The sequence below is a fragment of the Vanellus vanellus genome, assembly GCF_965231255.1.
Source record: "Vanellus vanellus genome assembly, chromosome: 5".
NCBI classification, from domain to species: domain Eukaryota; kingdom Metazoa; phylum Chordata; class Aves; order Charadriiformes; family Charadriidae; genus Vanellus; species Vanellus vanellus.
Window position 1 is genome coordinate 32881395 of NC_138910.1, and position 24451 is coordinate 32905845.

General features: G+C 37.1%; 1 protein-coding gene across 4 annotated transcripts; it reads left to right on the forward strand.

Annotated features, from left to right (window-relative positions):
* Positions 1-23262, forward strand: SF3B1 (splicing factor 3b subunit 1). 4 transcript variants are annotated; one of them, XM_082483648.1, is made up of 25 exons: positions 1-70; positions 6295-6461; positions 7730-7831; positions 8521-8635; positions 10473-10552; positions 11741-11908; positions 12069-12303; positions 13093-13305; positions 13709-13830; positions 14493-14690; positions 14782-14883; positions 15635-15814; positions 16241-16327; positions 16456-16726; positions 17002-17147; positions 17237-17383; positions 17531-17656; positions 18057-18278; positions 18491-18673; positions 18772-18883; positions 18970-19090; positions 19509-19640; positions 20507-20779; positions 21259-21475; positions 22781-23262. In XM_082483648.1, the coding sequence occupies exons 1-25, from the start codon at positions 43-45 to the stop codon at positions 22937-22939; spliced, it is 3906 nt and encodes a 1301-aa protein (XP_082339774.1). In that variant the 5' UTR covers positions 1-42; the 3' UTR covers positions 22940-23262. The 4 variants fall into 4 exon arrangements, with proteins under 4 accessions (XP_082339774.1, XP_082339777.1, XP_082339776.1 ...); XM_082483649.1 differs by lacking the exons at positions 1-70; positions 6295-6461; positions 7730-7831; positions 8521-8635 and adding an exon at positions 8682-10157; XM_082483651.1 differs by lacking the exons at positions 10473-10552; positions 11741-11908; positions 12069-12303; ... (16 more) ...; positions 21259-21475; positions 22781-23262 and adding exons at positions 8821-8874; positions 9393-9412.
* The last annotated feature ends 1189 nt before the right edge of the window (positions 23263-24451 follow it).

Consider the following 24451-nt stretch of genomic DNA (forward strand, 5'->3'; position numbering starts at 1 on the left):
GGCCGCGCCAGTTCCGCCTCGGCGTTGTTCGCTCTGGACAAAATGGCGAAGATCGCCAAGACCCACGAAGGTAAAAAGCCCGAAAAACATCCGCAGCGGCGTACCCTTCCCAATCCTCTGTATCTGCGCGTTCCGCCGTTGTCTTTTGGTTGTATTTCTCCCCGATCCTGGGCAGCGTCAGGCCCGGCTCCTCGGGCGGGGGCCGGGCGGGCTCGCCCCGCGGCGAGCGGGCCGGGCCTGTTTGTAATGGCGTCTCTGCGTGTGTCACCGCCATGCCCGGGCCGCCGCCTCGCGCTCGGGGGCTGAGGGGGTGGGGTTGCGGGGGCGCGCGGTGGTGGAACCTGACTGGAAAGGGGGGAGACGACTCGCACTGTCCACGCCTGGGGGGAGCGGGTGGCGGTTGCCAGGGCCGCGCGAGGGGGGTGGGGTGTGTGTGGGGGGGCGGGATCGGTTAGCTCCGGTTTTGCTGACGGGGTCGGCGGTGCCGCTGAGGCACGGGTCCCTGCCGGCAGGAAGCCAAGGCTGAGCAGCGCTTCCACGGAAAGCCGCCCGTGGGCCGCTCTTCACCTCTGCGGCCTCGGCCCGTCCCCCCCGCCCCCCACCCCCACCCCCCCCCCGACGCCTGCGTCGAACCCGCGATAGGCGCTCGAATAAAAATCGCGTGTACGCCTCCTCGGTTTCACATCATGAACGTTAATAACACACGTTTACTCTCTTGACCGAGCCCTTCGGCCTGGGTCCGCGGTAAACAGGAGGCCAGAGAGGGAGGGCGAACCGGGTGTTGCCCGCTGAAAGCCAGCATGGCCTGAACTGTCACTGAGCATCGTGTCGCCGTGGTGCTTACTGAGAAAAAAGCCCCGAAGGAGGGGAAAAAGCAGCGTGAGGTCTCAAACATTTCAGCTGCCATTTTAGCACGGAGACTTCCGGCCGGCTGGGTGTTTACATAGGAAAACTGGTCTCCCGGCGGTTTAATGAGTGAGGGCTTTCATAGGCAGTATGTTGTTATTCTCGGAGGTGCTTATGTGGCTGTGCTCACTACTGCTTCCAGCTCTTTGCAGCGTGAATCAAAGCTTTCTTCTTGGAACGATATCGGTGGCTTGCCCTGCTCTCAAATATCTTCAGGCAAAGAAGAATAATTTTTAGAATTGTACTGCTGTTTTTTTTGCTTTTGGGTTTTTACTCGTGTTTCTGTGTATGATAGGTGATCTGCTGTGTTTTATGGTAATTTACATCCGTAATTCACTAATCAAAAACTACCTCTGGACAGTGGTTGTACACTGTGAGGTAGGCAGGGCACGCGGGTATTCATCGCCTTTGGGGGTAGTAAGTTTTGCACTGGGGAAAATTTTCAAATGGAGAAGTATAGTCTCCCATGGAAGTGAGGTTGAGGAAGTCTTCAACACTGTAGATGCAGTTTGAGTTTATGGATGAAGAAAAGCTTGAACTTTTGTCCTCACTTTTTTTTTTTTTATTTTAATTTGATTTTATTTTTTAGCATTCTAGCATATTTTTGTAGAATTACGGAAATTGTCTTTTGTTTATATGCTGTGACATGCTAAGGCTTGTGTGAGATACTACTCAAGTGAGTATTACCCATCACAGTGCTCTGCCTCTCATATTACCTAAAAAGCTTTCAATAATAAAATAGATTTTTTTAACTTAAATTGCTTATTTATTGAAGCAAATGGTCCACCGAATTTAATGAAAACATTGACATGCTTCCAGTTGCATGTGTTTTGATTAGTGTATCAGAACTGGTTTTAAGGGGGGGGTGTAGGTAGTTAAATAAAAAATTATGTATAACTGGGTCTGATCATGTAGTGCTGTCTTTCCCAACATGGAGGTATTAGCTGAAGAGCTCGATTATATTTCTGCTGAGTTCTGTCCTGTCTTACTTTTTTCAGTTGCTGACTGATTTTGCAGATTGAGTTGTTTGTTACTAAATTGTCTTAGAAGGTTTTTCACGTCTTTGTACTGTTTGTTAAATACTCGCTGATTGATGTAGTCAAGGTACAATGTGAAAGAGCTCTCCAAACAGTTTGAGATTGTTTCGGTTATATAGCTTAAGGGGGAATTCTTTGTTGAAAAGTAAAGTTTTAAACGGCAGTTTATAAAGCCTCGATAAATGCTTGAGTTTTGAATGCTATCAAAGGTAGGTTTTTTTCTGGCTCAGAAAAAAAGAAAGAGAGCTCCAAACATAACATGTATGAGAGTGCTAAAGTAGCTGGAAATAGAGCTGCACAGGGCAAGCTACATGTGCAAAAATATGATAAGGCATGAAAACATAGAAACTATTTATGCTGTAAAATACTACTTCAGTACAGGGTCTGTTTCTTTTTTCATGCTGAGTAATTTCTTACGGTGCAAACGTTGCAAGTAGAACTACATGTATGGTAATGTAGTATATGTTTTGAGAAAGGCTATCGAGATCTGGTTGTGAGCTAGGTTTTCAGTGACTTTGAATTCAAATATGTTGACGTTAATAATATTCAACATTTATGCTATGTTTCAAGTCAACTCTGCATGTTAAAGTTACTTCTTTTAAAATACCAAAATGTGTTAAATTTTATAAAATACAGAAAAAGGAATGATCAGTAGGAAGGATATTATCCTCTTCTTCCCCCCGCCACCCCACCCCTTACTTTAAATCCCACTAACTTTACCTTTTTTCTGTCTTTGACTGAAGTTTCTGTTTGATGATTTAGTCAACCAGGACATAAACAAGTGCATTGCTTTACACAATGTATTTTTAAGCTTTGTGATTACTCTTAATTTGATTTGTATTTAAATGTCTTGTTGAATAGCGTGTGAGCTTTTTCAAGAAAGTACCGGTTAGATCAAGGAAGGTAAACACATCTTTAATGTCAAAATACTCTTTTCCAGCTAAATATGTGATGCTTTCTAAACTGGCCATTTGGTTACCTCTGGCTGCAGACCTTTTAGACCTTCTGGTTAAAGGGGCTTCATGGCACATCAAATGGGTGTTCACTTCAGAGTGCTTCATTTGAGCTAGCACTTAGAGACTGCTTGGCAGTAATTGAAAATTATGGTGGCTGTAAGTGGGGGTTTGTTAACCCTGTAGACTATATGCAGACTTTCTTTTATGATATAGATAATGCAGCATTTTTTGCTGTGAGAAACTCAGAATGCTCCTTAGTCTGCAAACTTGTAGTCATTGTAACTTAAAGAAGGCCAATAATAAATGAGACCTGTACCCTCTTCAGTAAATACAGCTACTTTAAAAATAAAATAAGAGAACAGGGCCTTAGTATGTAAAGTGTTGATAAGAACTATTGATAAGAAAATATTTTCAAATTAATGCTGCAGAAATACCACAATTGTTTTAATAGATTCTGTTGATGGTAGTAGTGGTGGGAACCCATGCACAAGCAAATCTCTGGCCCATCATGTCTGGCAGGGTACTTACTGGTGCTTTATTTGGCTGAGTGATATGGTCAGGTTGATTCAGTGGACAGATGATGGAAAGGCTTTTAGGCATGATGGAAAGATCTTGCAGGCAAGATCTGTAGGCTATTTTTTTTGTGTTGGAAGTTGGTTACAGCTATGGATGCGCAATCAGGAGTTAATATGCTACTAAAGAGGCAGTATGTTGTTCTGTGCTCTTTAGAAATAAGAAACACTGTCGTATTCCAAAAGCATTCGGTGCTAGTAGCATTGTCCTTGGTAGCAATGGAATCTTCAGGTATTCCCTTTTGCCCTACTGCTGCATTGCGCCAGGCTGCAAGAGGAGTCAGGAACTTGATCTGCTCTTCGGAAGAAACAGAAATAACTAAAAATAAGCAAGAAAAGTATTTGAGTTGTGTAACCACACCATAGGATGACTTCACAAAAATGGAATACCTTAGATGACAGTAACAAACAGGATACATATGCTATGCCTCTGAAGATGATCAGAGACCTCTGTGGGCAAGACAGGGATTCCTAATTTGCAGTAGTTTCATTCTACTGCTTCTCCAGGAAGTAATATATTGGAGAGCAACGTGTCTCCAGTTCTGGACTCGCTGGAATCCCCTGAGCTATGCAGGGTTTTAGGGGGAGCTGGATGTACCTGGGGGCAGCATCCTGCAGATGATCATGGCCAGCAGTGTAAGGCTTTTGTCAGGTTTCAGCTTCTCATGAGTTCAAAGCAGGTACCATTGAGTTTCTGTAAAACAGAGGTGACTGTCCAAGTTACCCTCTTCTAGATACCTGCAAAAGTTTGATGGAAGCCCTTAACTGGCTGGGCTAAGATTCTCCTTATCAGCTACTATAATGTATCTTCTATGCATAGGACTCTTGATGAGTTTAGCCGCTTACTTCTGTTGTTTCTTTGTTTCCCCTCTCGACCACTGCAGGAATTGCAGATTTGCTGTCAGGTTTACTCTCTTAAAGTGGTCAGTGTTTCTAACTGCCAGTCCTGCAGGTTATACATGAACGCTTAATCCTGCTATTCTCACTCATAGCTATGTAGCAAAGATTTGTCAGGTAAAACTGTATGTTCAGTTACCTCTATAGAGAACATGCCTTTGTACAGGAGGCTTACAGCATTGGTTTTTTGTTTGTTTTTTTTTGTTTGTTTGTTTGTTTTTTTTTTTCTGCATTTGGCTTACAGTTTGTGTGTGTGTGTTTGTTTGTTTGTTTTTAGGAGTAGCAGTTTGTGATAAGAAAAGGAATCAGCCTTGACTTTAAGTCTTGAAGCTTACAGGGCTGCCAGTTTAAACTTTTAAACTAGGCAATTCTGATCTGCAGTCTTTCAATCGCCAAAAAAACCCCAAACCAAACCCTACCAAAAATCACCAACCCACCCCCCCCTTTATGTCTCAGATCCAATAATTTGGAATAGCAATTATCTTGCCTTTTAAGAAAAAGTATTCTAATCTTAATTTGTGCCAGGTTTGTTAGCAGATGTTGTAGCATAGTGTCTTTTGCAAGATACCTTGGTGAGAAAACCTTGTGAAATTTATTCATCCTGAAAAAGAGAAATGAGCAACCATAGTAAAAAACCTCAGTGAATAGTCAATATTTAAAATTATTTAGGAATAGAATTTCATGTGGCTAATGTAAATTGGCAATTTTCCATCAAGTTAATGTAGCAGGCAATGCCAGTTCAGATGGGAGAGGGTGAATCACAGAATCATTGAGGTTGGAAGGGACTTTTGAGACCATATAGTCCAACCCTCATGCTCAAGCATGATCCTTTGTATTCTTTCTGCCGTGAAATGCAACTCTTGGGTATTTTTTTGGCTGTGAAAAGAATTATTTAATCTACTGAAATTCACATAGTATGGGTAATTTTCTTTACATATATATTGAATCAAATAAAATTCAGATGGAAGTTGTAATAATTTTCATGGGGTTAGCTGTGCCTTAATATACCTTCATCACAATTACATTTGTTGAAGACAGCTGGATTACTGTAACTTATTTTCTTGTTACATTACAAAGTATGGTTTAATTTGGTTCCTTGTTTTCTGGGTTAACAAGTTAATGTTCTTTCTGAAAGTACCATTTTCTAAGGTCAAAGATGGCTACCAGAGTTGATTAGAGTCAGACCCTGATATGTTAAAAGAATGACAAAGTTCCCATTTGTCCTGTTTGAAGGGTAAGCTTTTGTTATCCAGAAGAATAGTAGACTCTTCAAAGACAGTGGTGCAGGCAGGAATAGTCATGAGTAAATAACATTTGACCTGCCAGGGTGAAAAGAAGCTGGTCTTAACTTTTTTTTTTTTTGTTAACTTGGTATCTAGTGGCATGTTAGAGTTTTGGGGTTTTTTATTTGCTCAAAGATAATACTGCTTTGCCGTATGTTAGATAATGCAATACAGTGTTGCTTTATTAAACGTTCTCAGATTTGACTCTTTTGAACAGATTTGTTAAAATTAGCAAAATTGGTTTGTTAATTGGTGATAACATTTTGAAAGGCTCTTTTTTAATGATGGGATTACATTCATTGAGAAAGTGTTGGTTAGTGTAGTATTGGGAGATATTACTGTGATGTAAATTACCTTCTATCTCTGTTGGAAGATGAGATACATTAATAGTGGGGTTTGAATAGTTTGCCTTAGGCCATACAGTTGATGTAATCTTTGCTGGATAGTATTACAACTCAAGGAGAAGCTGCTTATAAAAATGATAATGTAGTTTTATGTGTCACATTTGTTTATTTCTTTTGAGATAATATTTGAGCTTGGATGAAAAACTCAGTTGGCTGTACATAGTAACACAAGTATTACATTTTGTGTGTATGTGTTTAAAGACCTGATTTTTTTTTTTTTTTTGGTGTCTTTACCCTAGATATTGAAGCACAAATACGAGAAATTCAAGGAAAAAAGCCTGCCCTTGATGAAGCACAAGGAGTAGGCCTTGATTCCACAGGATATTATGACCAAGAAATTTATGGTGGCAGTGACAGCAGGTTTGCTGGATACGTCACTTCTATTGCAGCAACCGAATTGGAAGATGTAAGTGATATCATTTGTTTGTTTAGGGCATGCATTCTAAGTTTTTTGGAATTGATTTTGAGTAATTTTTAATAGCAGTTTCTGAAGTAAAAGCAGTTATTATCTTCAAAGACATACTGGAATTAATATGTTGTATCCGGGAAGCTCATAACTTCTAAGTCTGGGTTGTACTTCATGGATTGTGCTTTGAAAGTCGTGTAGGCCCAAGCAGAAGGCAAAAAGTTGTGGTCTGGTACTTAATCAGCATTAGCCTTGCTGGCAAGATGAAAAATGATAGTGAAACAAAAATCTATTAAGACTTGGGCCAAGAAACTTAAGTGCACTGTTTTAAGATTTCTTTTTCTACTTCATTTCAGAGCATTTTTTAAGATTTGCTTTTTCAGTGTATTATGTTCTCCTTATGTATCCTGCTTGTAAGATTACTTTAATTTCTAATGTTAAACATTTGACCACATTTTCAGTCGCAGGAACAGTCATAAACTACAGTTCTGACCATAAATACATGGGCAACTACATATTACACTGAGTCAATTATAACAAACTTCCTTCCTCCTAAAAATTTATGTTCAGTTTAGTACTAGTTGGTGTATTTTTTTAGTAATGTACTATGTGTCATTTTTAGACTTCTAAGAATTCCTTAATTAAAAATTTCCATTACAGGGTCTCACTGAAATCAGTTCATAGTTTTAAGAACAATTTTCCTTTTGGGTTGCTGTAAATTATTGCACAGAAAGTGATTATTAATAGGAGGAAGTAGCAAAAGCGTCTTCACATTCTGAGTATTTGTTATTGCCATTTTGATTGAGAAGGTATAACTAAATTGACATTAATATATTTCTGATTTTTTCACTATTTTTGAAGCATTTTATAGGGTTATTTATTGAAGTTTTGTTCTATGTCTGTCTGGCTTTTAAGAAAAAATGGTTTGAATTTCTATGCACCAGTTCTCACATACCAACTAGGGAGCTGTGTCAATAGTGCTAATATGAAATAGAGTTTTTGTGTAGTTAGTGTAAACAGCATACTTGCTTAAATGTAGCGTATTGCAGAATACTTGAGTGTGGTAGAGAAGAAGGTACTTTTTGGGTGATGTTGGGTAGGTGTATCTGATTCAGCAGTTTGGGAGTAATAGCTATATGAAAAAGCTTGCTAAAATTTGGAGTTAACTACTCTAGTTGTCCATTTTCATCTTTTCTATGACCACAATATGTTAGTTTATTTAAATATAATAGCTACATGACAAATTTGCTTTGCCTTTTTCCTGACAGGATGATGATGACTACCCTTCTACAAGTTTGCTTGGCCAGAAGAAGCCAGGATACCATGCTCCAGTGGCATTGCTTAATGACATACCACAGTCTACTGAACAGGTATGTCTTCATCGAAGGCACAATAAAATACTGTTGTATATATATTATGCGAAAAAAGCATTAACATTTTTTGAGATCACGTCTTGTCTTCTGGAAATACAAGGTGTATGTAAAGACCTATGGTATTTTAATTTTGCTGTAAGCTTGTTACTGCTTTAGTTTAGAATTCTGCAGTGATAAAAATTGGAACTTCTGCATGTAAAGGCAATGTGAGCATATATGCTAAACTATTAAAAAATTGATAGGTCAGAACTTGAAAAAAATGGAAAACTTGATGTCCTTTATACTTCTGTTTTTGTAAAGAAAATGTAATGATGTAGGTTTTATATTCCTGGAATATTTTTCTGTGACATTTAAAAGCCTTGGAAGTAGTATTAAGTCCCCCTGCAAAAAGAAGAGGAAAGGTTGACAGCATGAAATGCTTTTGTAATGAGGGAATAAACTTCTTTACTTCTGACAAAAATTTACTAGTTTATTTCATAAGAAATTCCATGTTAAAAACAATAAATCCAGTTTCAGAAGTAAAATTTGTATTAGCATAGTGTTTTGACATTCCTGAATAATTGAGTTTAAAAATAAAGTAGGCCTTTTTAGTAATGCTGAAAAAAAAATACAGGCTTATGGTCACCAGACACTTTTCATACTGTTCTTCATATATATGTAACTAACAAGCTTTTTTCGGTTTTTAGTATGATCCTTTTGCAGAACACCGTCCTCAAAAGATTGCAGATCGGGAAGATGAGTACAAAAAGCACAGGCGGATGATGATAATTTCCCCTGAGCGTCTTGATCCTTTTGCAGACGGTAATTTATTTTGAGTTTTCTATACCCTTTATGAAATTTGTTGTCTTTAATTGTCTTTAGCCCTTTGATTTCTGTTGGCATGCTTATGAACTTAGTTTTGTTTTAAACATCCCCTTTTCATAGAGATTTGGTTGAAATCCTAGATGCCATATTCTTCATCTTTATAATACAAGTTTTCTTTCCAGGTAGAAGGACAAGAAAATAATGAGCCATTGCCATAGAAACACAAAGGGTTAAAGGTTTCTCTTTTCATTTTGTTTTGGGTTGTGCATTATACTTTGAACAACTTGTGTATTGAGTGCTCAGATTCTTTCAGTACCTTGAAAGTTTTCATTCCAAGTCATAGATTTACAGGGTTACTGCTTTTGAAATGCTAGCTCTCAAAATAGAGCACCTAATTCTTACCATCCTATGTAAACTTAGGTGGTATAGACAAAAGAAAGAAAAGCATATATAAGACTTTGATACTATTTCTAGTTCAAGTCTGTTCTGATAATTTTAGAATGCAAGTCAGGAAAAAGGGGTGTTAGTGGGTCTGACAGAAACTTTCTTGAGGTGAGTGAGTTTCACGTGTGGCAATAAGGTGCCTGTTGGCTTAAAATTAGTAGCTATTTTGCAGGTTTTACAAATGAGAATTTCAGCCTGCATGAATTAATAGGGATATTAATTATTTTACTTGCTTAATTGTAATTGATATAAACATGTATTGTCAGAATTCACAGGCCCATACTAACTGTCCTTAATTTCTTTCCTACAGCAGTACTGCTATATGCCAGTCCTGTCTGCATTCTTAAGGGTGCAGTTCAACACATCCTGTGTAGATTATGGTGAAAAAGTATTCCAAAGGAAAGTCCTATCAAAGCTAGTGTCAGAATGACACAGCCAATTGGGCAATGATCTTCAGCATAGAGATGTTTAAGAAGTTTATTTTTTCCCTAAATTATAATGCTATACCACTTGTATAGCCAATCTGCACATTTTTCTTAAAGAAAAGTGTTTTTCTTGACAAGTCTCGTTTTTATAAAGTTGGGCTTCTTGTAAAGTATTTAAAAGTTTAATTAATGCAAGACACACAGCATAAAACAACATATGGTATACAAAACCCATTACCTGTGAGTATCATTGTGGTGGTATATGTACTGTATTGTATTCAGTTCCCAATCACAGTTGTACCTCAAGAAGAGAAGAGGGGGAAAGTGTCATCAATTTTTTGGGGGTTTTTTGTTTTGGTACTTTTTGTTAATGAAGCCCTTTTACAATATGACACTAGAAGATGTGGGAGACATGTCCAGATTTGTCAAACTTATAAATGGGTCTTTATGATAAAACATTTTAAACATTACTTAGGTGTGCAATAGTTATTTATAGTCAGATAACAACTAGGATTTAACAGCTTACACAAGGTAATGTTTTGAATATAAATATCTTTCCAAAGTGTTACTAATGGTAAAGAGATAATTTTCTAGGCTTCTATTCTGCTGCTTGAAGTCAGAACTGCTGATGGAGACAAAGGCACGAAAGTGTACGTATTCCGGATTAGCAACCCAGGAACCCATCACTTCTGAAGACTCTTAACTGTGTTGTCATTTTATCATTTATATCGGCTTTAAAATATTTGTTTGAAACTGCAGTAGTTATGTTTGTGTTCAAACAGGTTAAATTGATCAGCAAACTGAATAAACGTAAGATACATGTAATTTTAAAAATTTTCAATCAAAAAGTAAAATTAAATGATCATGGAATAATATAATATTAGAACAGGACAATAGAAAAAGTTGGTAGTTTCTGCTTATCCTGTACTCATTGTGCTCCCTTCCTGTTGCTGTTCTCTTCGCAGGAGGGAAGACACCAGATCCTAAAATGAATGCCAGAACATACATGGATGTTATGCGTGAACAGCATTTAACAAAAGAAGAGGTGTGTGGAGGGGGGAGGCTTTTCCACTTGAACTTTTTACAGTCTTTGAAAGCATGTTAAGAAAGTGGGAACAGAAGTTCTGTTGACTTTCTGTCTTGACTTAAAAGTACTTTTCTTTGGAGAATCTTGTTCTTCATGTGTTGAAAGTCAGTAGAATTTAAAGATGCAATTTTTGAAAAACATCTGTTCTATATAATACCTGAACAATGGAGAGGAAAATACTCTCAATATATGTTAATTATAGCACTTGGGCTTTTTGTTGTTTATTTTCTTTCAGAGGATGAGAGACAAAAACTAACAGTCACTGAGGGGTATTCAGTGTCAGAGATGTTTGGTTTTGTGAGCTCTGTGTAACGGGAGGTTTTAAAAGGCTTTTGTTGAAACACAACAGATACTGCACTACTAATAACTGGTCTAAGGTTGACATTTGGCTTTAAATATTAAAAGTGAAAAGTAAAAGTACATGTTATTATTCATGGCTGCTAACAATTATTTTTCATAGGTAAGAAGATAAAGGTAATATAACCAAATTCTTGTGTAATACCAATAGTGCCGTCTTGTTAATTGGAGCAAGATCTTGTACTTCCAGTAGATTTACATTGATTTACCTTACTTGACTTACCTTAATTGAGGAATTAGTTCATAATTTTGATCGTCTCACCACACTGTTAATGGATCTGTTGATAAGTGGAAAACAGTCTGGGTTAGCGTGCTGTTTTAACAATGTCATCTCAGAATTTTAAATAAGAATTTTGGTGCTTTCCTCATGTCGTGGGATATAACTCACATGAACACATTTTCTGACTCATCCACCTTCAATTTACTGAAGTGGAACTTGTTTGAAACAGATGTGGAATGATTTTAAGGCATACGTATAGGTGACAGAAACTGATAGCACTCAAAATTCTCTATGTGTTTGCATTTGTTGTAATAATGGCTTTTATAAGAAATCAATTTAAAACCAGCTTCTCCAAACACGTAGCAGCACTGTAAGTATAAAAGAATTTGAGAAGAGAATGAACTTGAAATTAAAACAGTAGCTAATTGCATGTTATTTGAGCAAAACCTGAAAATGTTGCATAAAAAGATATGATACAACTGTAAAAATCTCTTTTGAAGGTGTATTCTGAAAAGACCTCCTTAAGAAATCTGTTTCTTATGTTTTTGTCTTTTTGTGCCCTTGAATAGAGGGAAATTAGGCAACAATTAGCCGAAAAAGCTAAAGCTGGAGAGCTTAAAGTCGTCAATGGAGCTGCATCCCAGCCACCTTCAAAACGCAAACGGCGTTGGGATCAGACAGCTGATCAGACTCCTGGTGCTACACCTAAAAAATTATCCAGTTGGGATCAAGCAGAGGTAATAATCCTAGTGTTCATCACCTTACCTACAGAAGACATTATTAATGCTAATCCTCTTGAATAGCAGAAGTTTCTTACTCTACTAAAAAAAGAGTAACTAGCAGTCTTTCACTGTATAGTATAAGAGGTATTAATACTTTTGATTTTGTCTTGTATAGACTCCTGGACATACACCATCTCTGCGATGGGATGAAACTCCAGGCCGTGCAAAGGGTAGTGAAACTCCTGGTGCCACCCCAGGATCAAAAATATGGGATCCGACTCCCAGTCATACACCAGCAGGAGCTGCCACACCTGGGCGGGATACACCCGGTCATGCAACACCAGGCCACGGAGGTGCCACTTCCAGTGCACGTAAAAATCGATGGGATGAAACGCCTAAAACAGAAAGAGGTATTTATGGTGAACTGGAAAGTGCATAATAAGTTTTGAATGGTTAATTGTATAGGATTTTTTCACCTTAAGTAAACAGTAGATTCAGAAGTCTGGCAAGAAGTAACTATATTCTGACATCTAGTGGTTGATGTGAGGTGATGTTTTTGTCTGAGTTGGTAGCATTGAGTTCTGCTTGTTAGCTTAATTCACACCTGGGAACCTTGGGCTCAAAAGTTGAATCAAAGTTTTGTGGTATATCTAGTGACTGCTGCAGGTTGGGATTTTAATGTGTAAAGGACATAGTAAAGGAGCTCACGATGAATTGGTTTTTGTGATACGCTTGTGTGGGGTGGTTTTGCACTGTTTATTTTTTTTTGAAGCGGTTAGCATTAAACCAAGTTTTGGAAGCATTTTCTTTCCTGCCTAATTTGAATTAGGCTCATGTGTCAGAGAAAATAAGACACCATTGTTCCTTAATGTTTTTGTCCAGGGAGTACATGGAGTACTTTGTCTAATCTCTAGAACATTTGAGTTCTTTTGTATTTTTTTGAATTTTATCTATTTATGCTAAGATTCAGCAGTAAAATGACATGCTTTTTTCATAAAATGAAGTTCTCTGTTGGATGTCTTTAGTGTAATGCATGTGTTTTTTCAGTGTTCACCAAAGTAGTCTTTACTTTTTGTCTAGTGTATTTGTTTATTTGATACCTCTTGATTTGTGTAGAAATGAGGGCGAGATATAGAAAATGGATAGTTGGAATACATACTGTTCAGTGTTCAGCAAAAATTGTTTTTTTTTTCCCATAGATACTCCGGGACATGGCAGTGGATGGGCTGAGACGCCTCGTACAGATAGAGGTGGTGACTCCATTGGTGAGACACCAACCCCAGGAGCAAGTAAGAGAAAGTCTCGATGGGATGAAACACCTGCTAGCCAAATGGGTGGCAGCACTCCTGTTCTGACACCTGGCAAAACACCCATTGGTACACCAGCTATGAACATGGCAACTCCTACACCAGGTAAGTCCAGTCTGTTTTCTTAAGGCATCACTTTCTTTTGTGGAAATGAAGCATTTACCTTTATACTGTATTTTGAAACAAACTTATGCCTAACATGTTCTCATGCCTGTAGGAAAGCAATTAGTATATGCTCAGTTTACCATTTTTAGTGCCCACAGCAACTCAGTTCTGGAGGGGCACTGAGACTAAGGTTATATGTCTGTTCCTGTTCAGTGTAGTCGGTAAAAAATTGGTAAAAGGCTCTCTAAGAGTTTGATGTCTTACTGGCTACACATCTGAAGTGCTATGGAATCTTTGGCTCAAGAGAGCACTTAAAGGTTAAGGAAACAAGTAATCTTTTTCTGTATACAGAAGATTTTTTTAAATTATTTTTTTAATATTTTATTTTAAATTTTGAATATAGGTCATATCATGAGCATGACTCCTGAACAGCTGCAGGCTTGGCGTTGGGAAAGGGAAATTGATGAGAGAAACAGACCACTTTCTGATGAAGAATTGGATGCTATGTTTCCAGAAGGATATAAGGTAATTCATCTGGATTAAAATACAGGAGACCATGATTTGTTTGGTTTTTTTTTCTGCCAGGGAATATTGAATTTAAAAGAAATTTTTTTTTAAACCAAGTTTTCCCAGAAGTAGAATGTTTCACATTAAGGATTAATTATTGATTGTAGGCGTTAGGTTACTGATTTATTGTAAATCCATTAGAAAGGGAGAACTAAAGGTGATCTCAAAGGCCAATTGTTACTCTGATTCTCAATGTTGGGAATGCCTGTCAAGGCCAGAAATGAGCTCTTAATGGACTGATAAAAATATTAAGTCCAGATGTAGAAAAACATAGAAGAGAGTCACAAATTCTAAGTCAGCAACTATGCTGTGTTGATACAGATATTGAAGTGCTTCTTTCGTACTTTGTAAAGAGAATTCAAAGTTTACTATTCAAGCTCTCAGCGATGGAAATGAGCTTTCTTCTGAAATATTGTCAGTACAGGATAAGTGTGAATACAAACTGTCACAGTGAATTAATCTGTATTCCTGTGAACGTGGGATCTAAAGTATGCAATAACACTCGCACAAGTCCCCAAGCAAATAAAACGGAAGATGGAAGTTTCATCATGTTTTGTATTTGATTCCTTCCTCTTTTTATATCTGTGTTGATATGATAAATTTTGTTCTTTCTTCTGTAGGTTCTTCCCCCACCAGCTGGTTATGTACCTATTCGCACTCCAGCTCGTAAGCTTACAGCAACTCCAACACCTTTGGGTGGTATGACTGGATTCCACATGCAGACAGAAGACCGGACTATGAAGAGTGTTAATGACCAGCCATCTGGGAATCTTCCATTCCTAAAACCAGATGATATCCAGTACTTTGATAAACTGCTGGTAAATAAGATTTCGCTCATGTTGATTAAAGTTTCCTGATTTCTTTTGAATATGTAGCAACGGCTATTTACTTGTCTGGAATTATTTGTAGGTTGATGTTGATGAATCAACTCTAAGTCCTGAGGAACAGAAGGAGAGAAAAATAATGAAATTACTTCTGAAAATAAAGAATGGCACACCTCCCATGAGAAAGGTAAGATCAATTGGCAGATGCATTTATGTAATTTAATTTTTCAAAAATCTGCATTTTTTTTCACGTTTAGTTTTGGTTGCCCATGGGTTTCTCTTTAAGACAGTCTCCTAAACTTTGATACTTGATTAGTGTTTTCTTCCTCTTCTATACCTGTGTGGCTTTTTGTCATGCAATACAATTTAGTATTGCTGCTCTTTCTACAGTAATGTCAGTCACTGAATAGTAGATGGCTTATATAATATTTTTTTCTTTACAGTTGTGAGAAACTAGATTTATTGTGCTTTTTCCTTACAAGATTTCATAGTTTTCTGGATTTTGTTTCTTGCACTTAAACTAGCAAAGTAGCTGTTAGTTAAGTTTCAGCCTTACATGTTATGGAATAAGTTAGCAGTCTTCTCCGCAGAGTTTTGCTCTAAATTGACAGTAGCACCAAGATGCCTAGGTGTAAGTGCTGTATAAGCTACTCTTCAGATGGAGCTATTCTTAGTATTAGATCAGGAGCGTGCTTTTCTTGAAAATTGAACATATGGAAGCTAACATAAGGGTCTTTGTCTTCATGCATTCATTTTTAAATAGATTGGCATCAAATTGTTTGAAGTACTTTTGCAGTGGTAGGAGCAAGTATTTGGAAGTCTCTGGTTACAGTGAATTACATTTTAATTTGGTTAATGTCTACCTGTTCTGTAATTGTTCAATGTTGTTTCCTTTATCCTCTTACCAGTTTAACCATAGACTGTTTGGTTTTGTTTAGGCTGCATTGCGACAAATTACTGATAAAGCTCGGGAATTTGGAGCAGGGCCATTGTTTAATCAAATTCTGCCTCTGCTGATGTCACCAACGCTTGAAGATCAGGAGCGTCACTTGCTTGTCAAAGTCATCGACAGAATTCTTTACAAACTGGATGACTTGGTCCGACCATATGTACACAAGGTTTGTTGCAGTTTACTATTTCACCTTTGATTTGCTCTTTCTGATCATTGCTGGGAGAAGTTTATATTTTATTTGCATATCAGAAGAGGATGACTTTTTTTTTTTTGACATAATTGGCTTTCCTATTTCTTCTTAAGCCAAACTTTAAATTCTTGTAGTGTGAGCGAAGTGTGGGCTTTGTAGTGTTAACGCATGACACTAAAATGTTATGTGCGTGAAGAGGATCTTACCTGATCTAGGTAGTATCTCTGAGCCAGGTCCTGTAGAGACAAAGAGCTGTAAAAACAACATAATTTTTTTCCAGTCATCATAAAGCTTTAAGCTTGGCTCCATGTACTCATCTTTGTTTCATGGAATCTAGTAGGGCTAGAAATACTACCAAAAGTATCAATGAAAGGAAATACTAATTTGTTCATTTTTTTTCAGATCCTTGTTGTCATTGAACCACTGCTGATTGATGAAGACTACTATGCTAGAGTGGAAGGCCGAGAAATTATTTCAAACTTGGCTAAGGTAAAATTCTGTCCTTCATTAAGGCCCCAAGTTAGCTTACATATAGCTGCATGTTTATAGGCATGGAAGAAGAATTAACTGTGCTGTTCATAAATCCAATTGGTATGTTTTGTATGTCTGTCTTTCAGGCTGCTGGTTTGGCGACAATGATCTCCACAATGCGACCTGATATTGATAATATGGATGAATATGTCCGCAATACAACAGCTCGAGCCTTTGCTGTCGTTGCCTCTGCTTTGGGCATTCCTTCTCTGTTACCCTTCTTGAAAGCTGTCTGTAAAAGCAAAAAGTCCTGGCAGGCTAGGCACACCGGCATCAAGATTGTACAGCAGATTGCTATTCTTATGGGTTGTGCTATCTTGCCTCACCTCAGGAGCTTGGTTGAAATTATTGAACATGGTAAGTTCTGCTTTCCTTGGCAAAGATTTTTTTTTATTTTTTTAATTTGCTTTATATTTTGGAAACTTAAACCCCAGTGAGGCACAGTGATAGTAAAGTCCTTGTTTTGTGTGTTCTTTTGACTCTGAGAAACAGTTCAGCTGTCTCTGAAAGAGGAATAGTGATTCAGTTTTCCTGAAAATAAGTTAATCCTTTTTATACTGCCCCTCTGTTTTTGCTATTTTGAACTTAAGTCACAAGAAGTGCAAGTGGTACTAAACACTATTCTCTTGCAGGTCTGGTGGATGAGCAGCAGAAAGTTCGCACCATCAGTGCTTTGGCTATTGCTGCTTTGGCTGAGGCAGCTACTCCCTATGGTATTGAGTCATTTGATTCTGTTCTGAAGCCTTTATGGAAGGGTATACGTCAACACAGAGGAAAGGTATGTCTAAAATACTTTTCTTTAGTTTGAACTCAAATGGATGTATACCTTCTGTAACTCATTAGAGACATATTTCTGCATTTAAATAGGGTTTGGCTGCCTTTTTGAAGGCTATTGGTTACCTGATTCCACTCATGGATGCTGAGTATGCAAACTATTATACCAGAGAAGTCATGCTAATCCTTATCAGAGAGTTCCAGTCTCCTGATGAAGAGATGAAAAAAATTGTGTTGAAGGTATGTCAGAATGATTGTTTAGCATTAATATTGAATACGTATGGTTTTCCTTTTCTTAAAAAAACCCAAGCCAAAACAAAAAAAATCCCACCCAAAACCCCAAACCCTGCACAGAATTAAAATTGTCGGATTTTTATTTCCTGTCAGGTGGTAAAGCAGTGTTGTGGTACGGATGGTGTTGAAGCAAACTACATTAAAACAGAAATCTTGCCACCTTTTTTCAAACACTTCTGGCAGCACAGAATGGCATTGGACAGAAGAAATTACAGACAGGTATTTTTTTTTTTAGTTGGAAAATTATTTACAATAGAATAAAATTCACATTAGAATATTCATTCAGGCTAGATGCTTACTTTTGTCTTGTAAGTCCTGAAACTTAATTTTGTTTGGAGTAGCGCTTTAGAAGTTGCCTAGCTAGAAGTTTCACAAGTTCTTAGTAGGCTATCAAGACATTTTACATCTGCGTATGTGAGTCTACATCAGTTGTAAGGTGGGGTACTTCACCCCATTTGTGTTGTTTGAAACATTGGATGATTTCTAAAGGTAAAAACAGTTGTTTGTAGTGGGCTTAACATGCATGATGCTGTTTCTCTTCAGTCTGGGGAAATTTATTTTCAAGATGTAGAAAGTAGATTTTAACAATGGTTGCTTACTTAACATTTGTATATTTCAGTTGGTTGATACAACTGTGGAGCTGGCAAATAAAGTTGGAGCAGCAGAAATTATTTCTAGAATTGTGGATGATCTGAAGGATGAGGCTGAGCAATACAGAAAAATGGTCATGGAAACAATTGAGAAGATAATGGGAAATCTGGGGGCAGCAGACATTGATCATAAACTGGAAGAACAACTTATTGATGGCATCTTGTACGCCTTTCAGGAACAGACCACAGAGGTATGGCCAGTGGTGTTTAGTATTTGGTTCACTTGTATGTTTCTAAGTTAGATTTTTAGTATCCTTTTTTAAATGTAAGTGCTGTAATCAATAAAATCCAGAAACAAGCTCTGGAATGTTAGCATTTTAATAGAAATTTTAGATTATGTTAAGTTTAATTAAAATGTAGTGTTATTGTTGGTCTGATTTTCCTTTGTTCTTTTTACACTCAGGATTCTGTGATGCTGAATGGTTTTGGCACAGTGGTCAATGCTCTAGGCAAAAGAGTTAAACCTTACTTGCCACAGATCTGTGGTACAGTTTTGTGGCGTTTAAACAACAAATCAGCTAAAGTTAGGCAGCAGGCTGCTGACCTGATCTCTCGTACTGCAGTTGTCATGAAGACTTGTCAAGAGGTATTGTATTGACTTCTCCTCCTAAATTTGCTGTAGTATGTCATAGTAATGAGAGGGGAGAAGAAAATTAACTTCTAAATCTTCTTACTTGGTTGTAGGAAAAACTGATGGGACACTTGGGTGTTGTGTTGTATGAGTACCTGGGTGAAGAATATCCTGAAGTACTGGGCAGCATACTTGGAGCACTTAAGGCTATTGTGAATGTTATAGGTACGTTTATGTATTGATAATATGCCTGTTCAAGAGCAAAATTAAAAGGCATTGTAAAACTAAATACGCTTCTTTGAATTCAATAGGTATGCACAAGATGACACCACCCATCAAAGATCTGCTGCCACGACTTACACCTATTTTGAAGAACAGACATGAGAAAGTACAGGAAAATTGTATTGATCTTGTTGGGCGCATTGCAGATCGGTAAGCTGACTCATGATAAAATATTTGACCCCTGTGTGGGCAATTAGTGTAGCAAAAGCTGAAGTTGAGTATCGGGTTTGGCATCTGGATGTTTATTGTAATAGCTCTTGTTATTTCTTAAGTTGTGTGTAAAGCTTAAGATGAGATATTTAGCAGATGGCCTATTGAACATACAACTACATTTTAGCAAATGCTTTGCATTAATGGACTACACCTTACAAACTTAGACTGCACACTATATAATAAATTTTGACTACACTGTTAACCAATAAAGAGCTAATATTAACAGGTACTTAATGAAGCAATGTTAAGCAATATGCCTCTGTTCATAGCGAATGAATAGGTGCTACAATTCATGTGGTTTTAGTTAAAAGCTTCTAACATCACTGAAGAGGTAACTCACTTCATTCTCTTTCAGAGGTGCAGAGTATGTTTCTGCAAGAGAATGGATGAGGATCTGCTTTGAACTGCTTGAATTATTAAAAGCTCACAAGAAAGCTATCCGAAGAGCCACAGTGAACACTTTTGGTTATATCGCGAAAGCTATTGGGTAAGTTGGTTTAATGCTAATCAGCTTCTACACACAGTTACCTAACATAGTGATGATTGTGGGTTTTCTGGCGAGAAACATTCAAACTTCTCTACATTTAACATGGTAAATGTGTCAACTTGATTTTACTCATTTTGTAGGAGGAGAATGCAGTCACCTGTTCTTCATTGACGTAGGGTGCTGCACTTCTGAACTAAATTTCTAGACTAGCAAGGTTAGACTCTGATGTAGTCGTAGGAGCTGTTTGTCTCATGAATTTTTCATACTGTGATATGTATTCTTTCATAAACTCTCCTTTAAGTACTCAATCGCTCTTCTCTTATTTTTCCCCAAATCAATACTTTTATTGATTTTCAAAGGATTCTTTGATACTAAGGTGATACTGCATGTCAGCAGATTGTAGAATGAAGCACAATTTCCATCTTTATGCATATTCTTAAATAAGTGACTGATTACTGACTTTAAGTAGGTGCAGCAAGCAACCACAGAATGCTGTAACAGCGCTTATCTATACAGGACATTGACAGAAATAGGCAACCTGTATAGTTTTATACAAGTTTAATTACGTGTGGGATGAGAGTAATAGTTTGAAGGCTACTGCTATCCTCCAGAGTTTACAAGAGGAAGAACAGAAGGCAGGAAAAAAGCTAAGTCTAGAGAAAGTAAAAAATGTTGGTTATGAAAATAAGATCACACAGTTGCTTAAGCTGGTTTACAGTGTCGGAGTTTATGTTGTTTCCCAGTTATCTAAACTTTTTTTAAGGGCTAAGCCATGCTTTTCTGCCACTTGCTGTTTGAAACTCGACTAATTTTATCCAAATCCTCACTGAATCTGTTGACGTGGATGTACATGTTATCTCTTCCAGACCTCACGATGTATTGGCTACACTGCTAAACAACTTGAAAGTACAGGAAAGGCAGAACAGAGTATGTACTACAGTAGCTATTGCTATTGTAGCTGAAACATGCTCACCTTTCACAGTGCTGCCTGCACTCATGAATGAATACAGAGTTCCAGAACTGAATGTCCAGAATGGTGTGTTAAAATCTCTTTCTTTCTTGTTTGAATACATTGGAGAGATGGGAAAAGATTACATTTATGCTGTTACACCATTGCTTGAAGATGCTTTAATGGACAGGTGAGTGCACTTCTTTCTATCTGTGGTACAGTTAGCTATAGTTGTATATTTTAAGTATATAGCTGGGTCTTAACAATAGCAAATATTCCTGTTGTCCTTGTTTGCTGAAGACGTTAAGTGACCAGCATAATTTGGAAGCCATTTTCTGCAAATAATTCAGACTATATACTCCTATTTTACTAATACTTTTGAAGATTAAAATTACAAAAGCATCTTAAGTGAGTCAAGACTTCCAACACTCAAACTGCTTTTGCAATTTCTGTTGTTAGTACTTTTGCTGTGGAATTAGAGCGCAGTAGTTTGTCAGAAAACTCATTTTTCAATTTACTGATTTTTGTTACTCTGCCTCTTGCTGTCAGTAAGTATGGGTTAAAAGTGTATATTAGTGCTTTAAAAAAAAGTGTTACTGAAATATTATGCTTGTTCAATCATGTTGCTTCTAAGTATAATTTATTAACAGACCATTGTTCTCTTTGCAGGGATCTTGTACACAGACAAACAGCCAGCGCCGTGGTGCAGCACATGTCTCTTGGTGTTTATGGATTTGGCTGTGAAGATTCTCTTAATCATTTGTTAAATTACGTATGGCCTAATGTGTTTGAAACCTCTCCTCACGTCATTCAGGCAGTTATGGGGGCTCTGGAGGGCCTCAGAGTTGCTATTGGTCCCTGCAGAATGTTGCAGTATTGTTTACAGGTATGTCCTTGTGTATGCTGGGGTAGCAGAGACAGCAATTATCAGACAGGACTTGTTTCCAGGAGATAAAAAAGTTAACTGAAGATCATTTCCAGCAAAGGAAAAGTGTAACTTTTTGTCTCTTTAAAGTATTCTTTAAACATGGCATTCTGTACCAAGGACGTTGGTAATTTAAATATGCAATAATCAGAGATTTTGGTATAGTGAGATAGCTGATTACATTGAGGAACTTGCATAGAAGTAGCAGATAACTTAGAATATAAATTGGCTAAAACGGCCTGGCACTCTGACTTGTAAAATAGAAGCATCTCACAAGTTTTGAGGACACTAACTAATGACTGGGGAATAAATTAATAGTGTTACTAATAGTGTTAATAGTGTTATAAGAACAAGTAACAAGTGAGATCAATAAACGAGAGGATAGGCTTTAAGTTAAATAAACATTATTTGTTGTTAGCTAAGAAAAACAGTAAGACGTTCAGAACTGTGTAAAAGTGAAGCACTGGAAAACAGTGCTTTGGTCAGAATTTATACCGTTACATCAGCACTAGTCAGTTCAGCTTCTGTAAATGTATATGTGGTGGTAAAATTTGAAGGCGCCTTCAGTGTGTAATTGCATGTAACAGTTCTTGCTGCATTGGCTATAGAATCTAAGCTCGCATAACAAGGGGGAAGCAAGGATGAATGTAATGCAGATCAACGTAGAGAAGATGTGACAACATTTTATTATTTACAGATACAGAATTTCACTGTTTTTTTTTTTTTTTTTTATGTGGGGGGCCTCTAGATACATCAGTAGGAAGGTGAAAGAAGTCGCTTGCACAGTGTAATTTTTTTGTATGATCGTATTATATAGAACTGTTTCTTTCTAGAGCTTTCACATTCTGCTCATTTAAGTTTCATAATAGTTTATCTGATGTATCCTTGTCTAGTTTGCTCTGCACGAATCACAATTAGCAGAACCAAAGATAAGACTCAGTTCCAACCAAATGCACTGCAGCAGGTTTTAATTTTTATTTGAAAAGAAGAATACAAAACTAGTAATAAAGTCAGTGAAAATTCTCCCTGCAGGAAAAAGATCAGAAAATTTGTCTCTACATAATACTTTCTTACTACTTGCTAGTTTAGAGAGTCATAAAAATTGGGAATGACACGTTTAGTGTACCTTATTAACAAAGGTTAATAAGTGGTATTAGTTACTATAACTGCTTTTTTAAGTGCTTATTGTGCAAAACTTGATTAAATTCAATAACAGACATTTAGACCTTAAGCTTTTAATAAATTTTGTTCTGTTCTGTTTCCTAGGGTTTGTTTCACCCTGCCAGGAAAGTCAGAGACGTTTATTGGAAGATTTATAATTCGATCTACATCGGATCACAGGATGCTCTGATTGCACATTATCCAAGAATTTATAACGATGAAAAGAACACCTATATTCGTTATGAACTTGATTACATCTTATAATCTTCTTGTTCAGTTGTTTGTGTCTAATGCACAGCTGTTCTTCAATTAAACGCTTCAGATTTGATGATGTAAAATTTTAAAATATTGGCGATCAGTATAGAGCTGGTCAGAGGCAGAGCTAGGAATCCAGTAGCATGATTTTTTAAATATGTCCTTGTTTTTTGATGTTAAACAGTTAAAGCCAGTAGTGACCAAGAAAACAGTGATTACAATGTACTGGAGGGATTTAATTTTGGATTCATCTTTATGAAGATTTAGATTTCATTCCTTGTGTTTAAAGGGGAAGTTTATTTGAGAAATAAACATTTGTGTATAAAAACTAATTTGTGTGTGGTTTTTGGACAGAGTGGCTTGTAAAACGAGTCCCTTTGGATTAAGTATTTGTTCATGTAATAAATAGGTGGCATAAAACATTTTAACCCTTTTTGTCATCCCCTAGCTTTTGAATAAATAAGAAAAACGTACAAACTGTAGTTAACGTGTGTATCTTTGTCATGCAGTAATGTAGCTGTAGTCTGGCTGATGGTTGCAGTAGGTTTTGTGGTAGTTTGTTTTCATGGAAAAAGTAGCATTTAATTGCTTCTTGTTGTTATTACTTCACCTGTAGTATCCTGGTTGTGGGGATGGATTAGCTCATTAAATTTTTCAGAAGTTTAGCAGTTTATTGTAAATGGTATATGTAAAATCAGTTGCGCAAATTATGCATATTGATCACATTTAGTATCTCTTTTAGCATGTATGGCTGTATAAAAAGCCGAATAATATTTACAGGCCGTGCTATAATTACTATGAAGAGCTAGGAAAATAGCATCCCCAGCACCTGAGATGAGGCAATTTCTAAGTGTCTGTGACATAAAATGCTCTTATCTCAAGCTGAAGCATTTCTTATTTCCTCGTTTGCTTTTTTCCTTCTGTTCATGTACTAAAAAGAAAAAGGTCTTGCTATCAGTAAACCACATAAAACACAAGGTTAAATCATTCCGGTAGTATTATACGTTATCATATGTTTATAAGATAACACAAGGTAGTACTTGGCTATCAGGCGTGTTGTACTGAGAGTCCTTGATTCAAGTTGAGTGATTTAAGTTCCTTCTTACCAAGTTCAGTGCGATATTGTTAGCTGATTTCTCTCTTCTGTTTTACATAAACGTGAGATTCTCTAGCTGTTCAGCAGATAAAATTCCACCCCACCTTTCAAGGCCTAAGTTCTTGTTAGGGGCTTGGGGTGGCACAACAACATCTTGGGACCCTTTTATTTCTGAAGGTACTAATTTGTTAGGAAATGAAAAAAGTGACTTTTCATCAGTGTGCTTATTCTAAAATTTGTCAGGTGAAAACAGCTGGAACTTGTTGAAGTCTTTAATACTGAACTGTTCCCTTGGACAGTAACATGCATTCTGATGTATTTCTAGTGTTTTCTCATTTAATATTATTGTTTGTATTGCAGATGGCTTGCCATCTTCATTTCTTCAGTAGTTCTACAAGACAGGACCAAGCAAGTGCCAATAGAGA

What these genes read in the sequence shown, in the direction of transcription:
- SF3B1 (XM_082483648.1), top strand. Translation starts at nt 43, where the DNA reads ATGGCGAAGATCGCCAAGACCCACGAAG. An exon ending in TACCACAGTCTACTGAACAG is followed by an intron (nt 7,832 to 8,520) that starts GTATGTCTTCAT and finishes TTCGGTTTTTAG; the next exon opens with TATGATCCTTTTGCAGAACA. An exon ending in AACGCCTAAAACAGAAAGAG is followed by an intron (nt 12,304 to 13,092) that starts GTATTTATGGTG and finishes TTTTTCCCATAG; the next exon opens with ATACTCCGGGACATGGCAGT.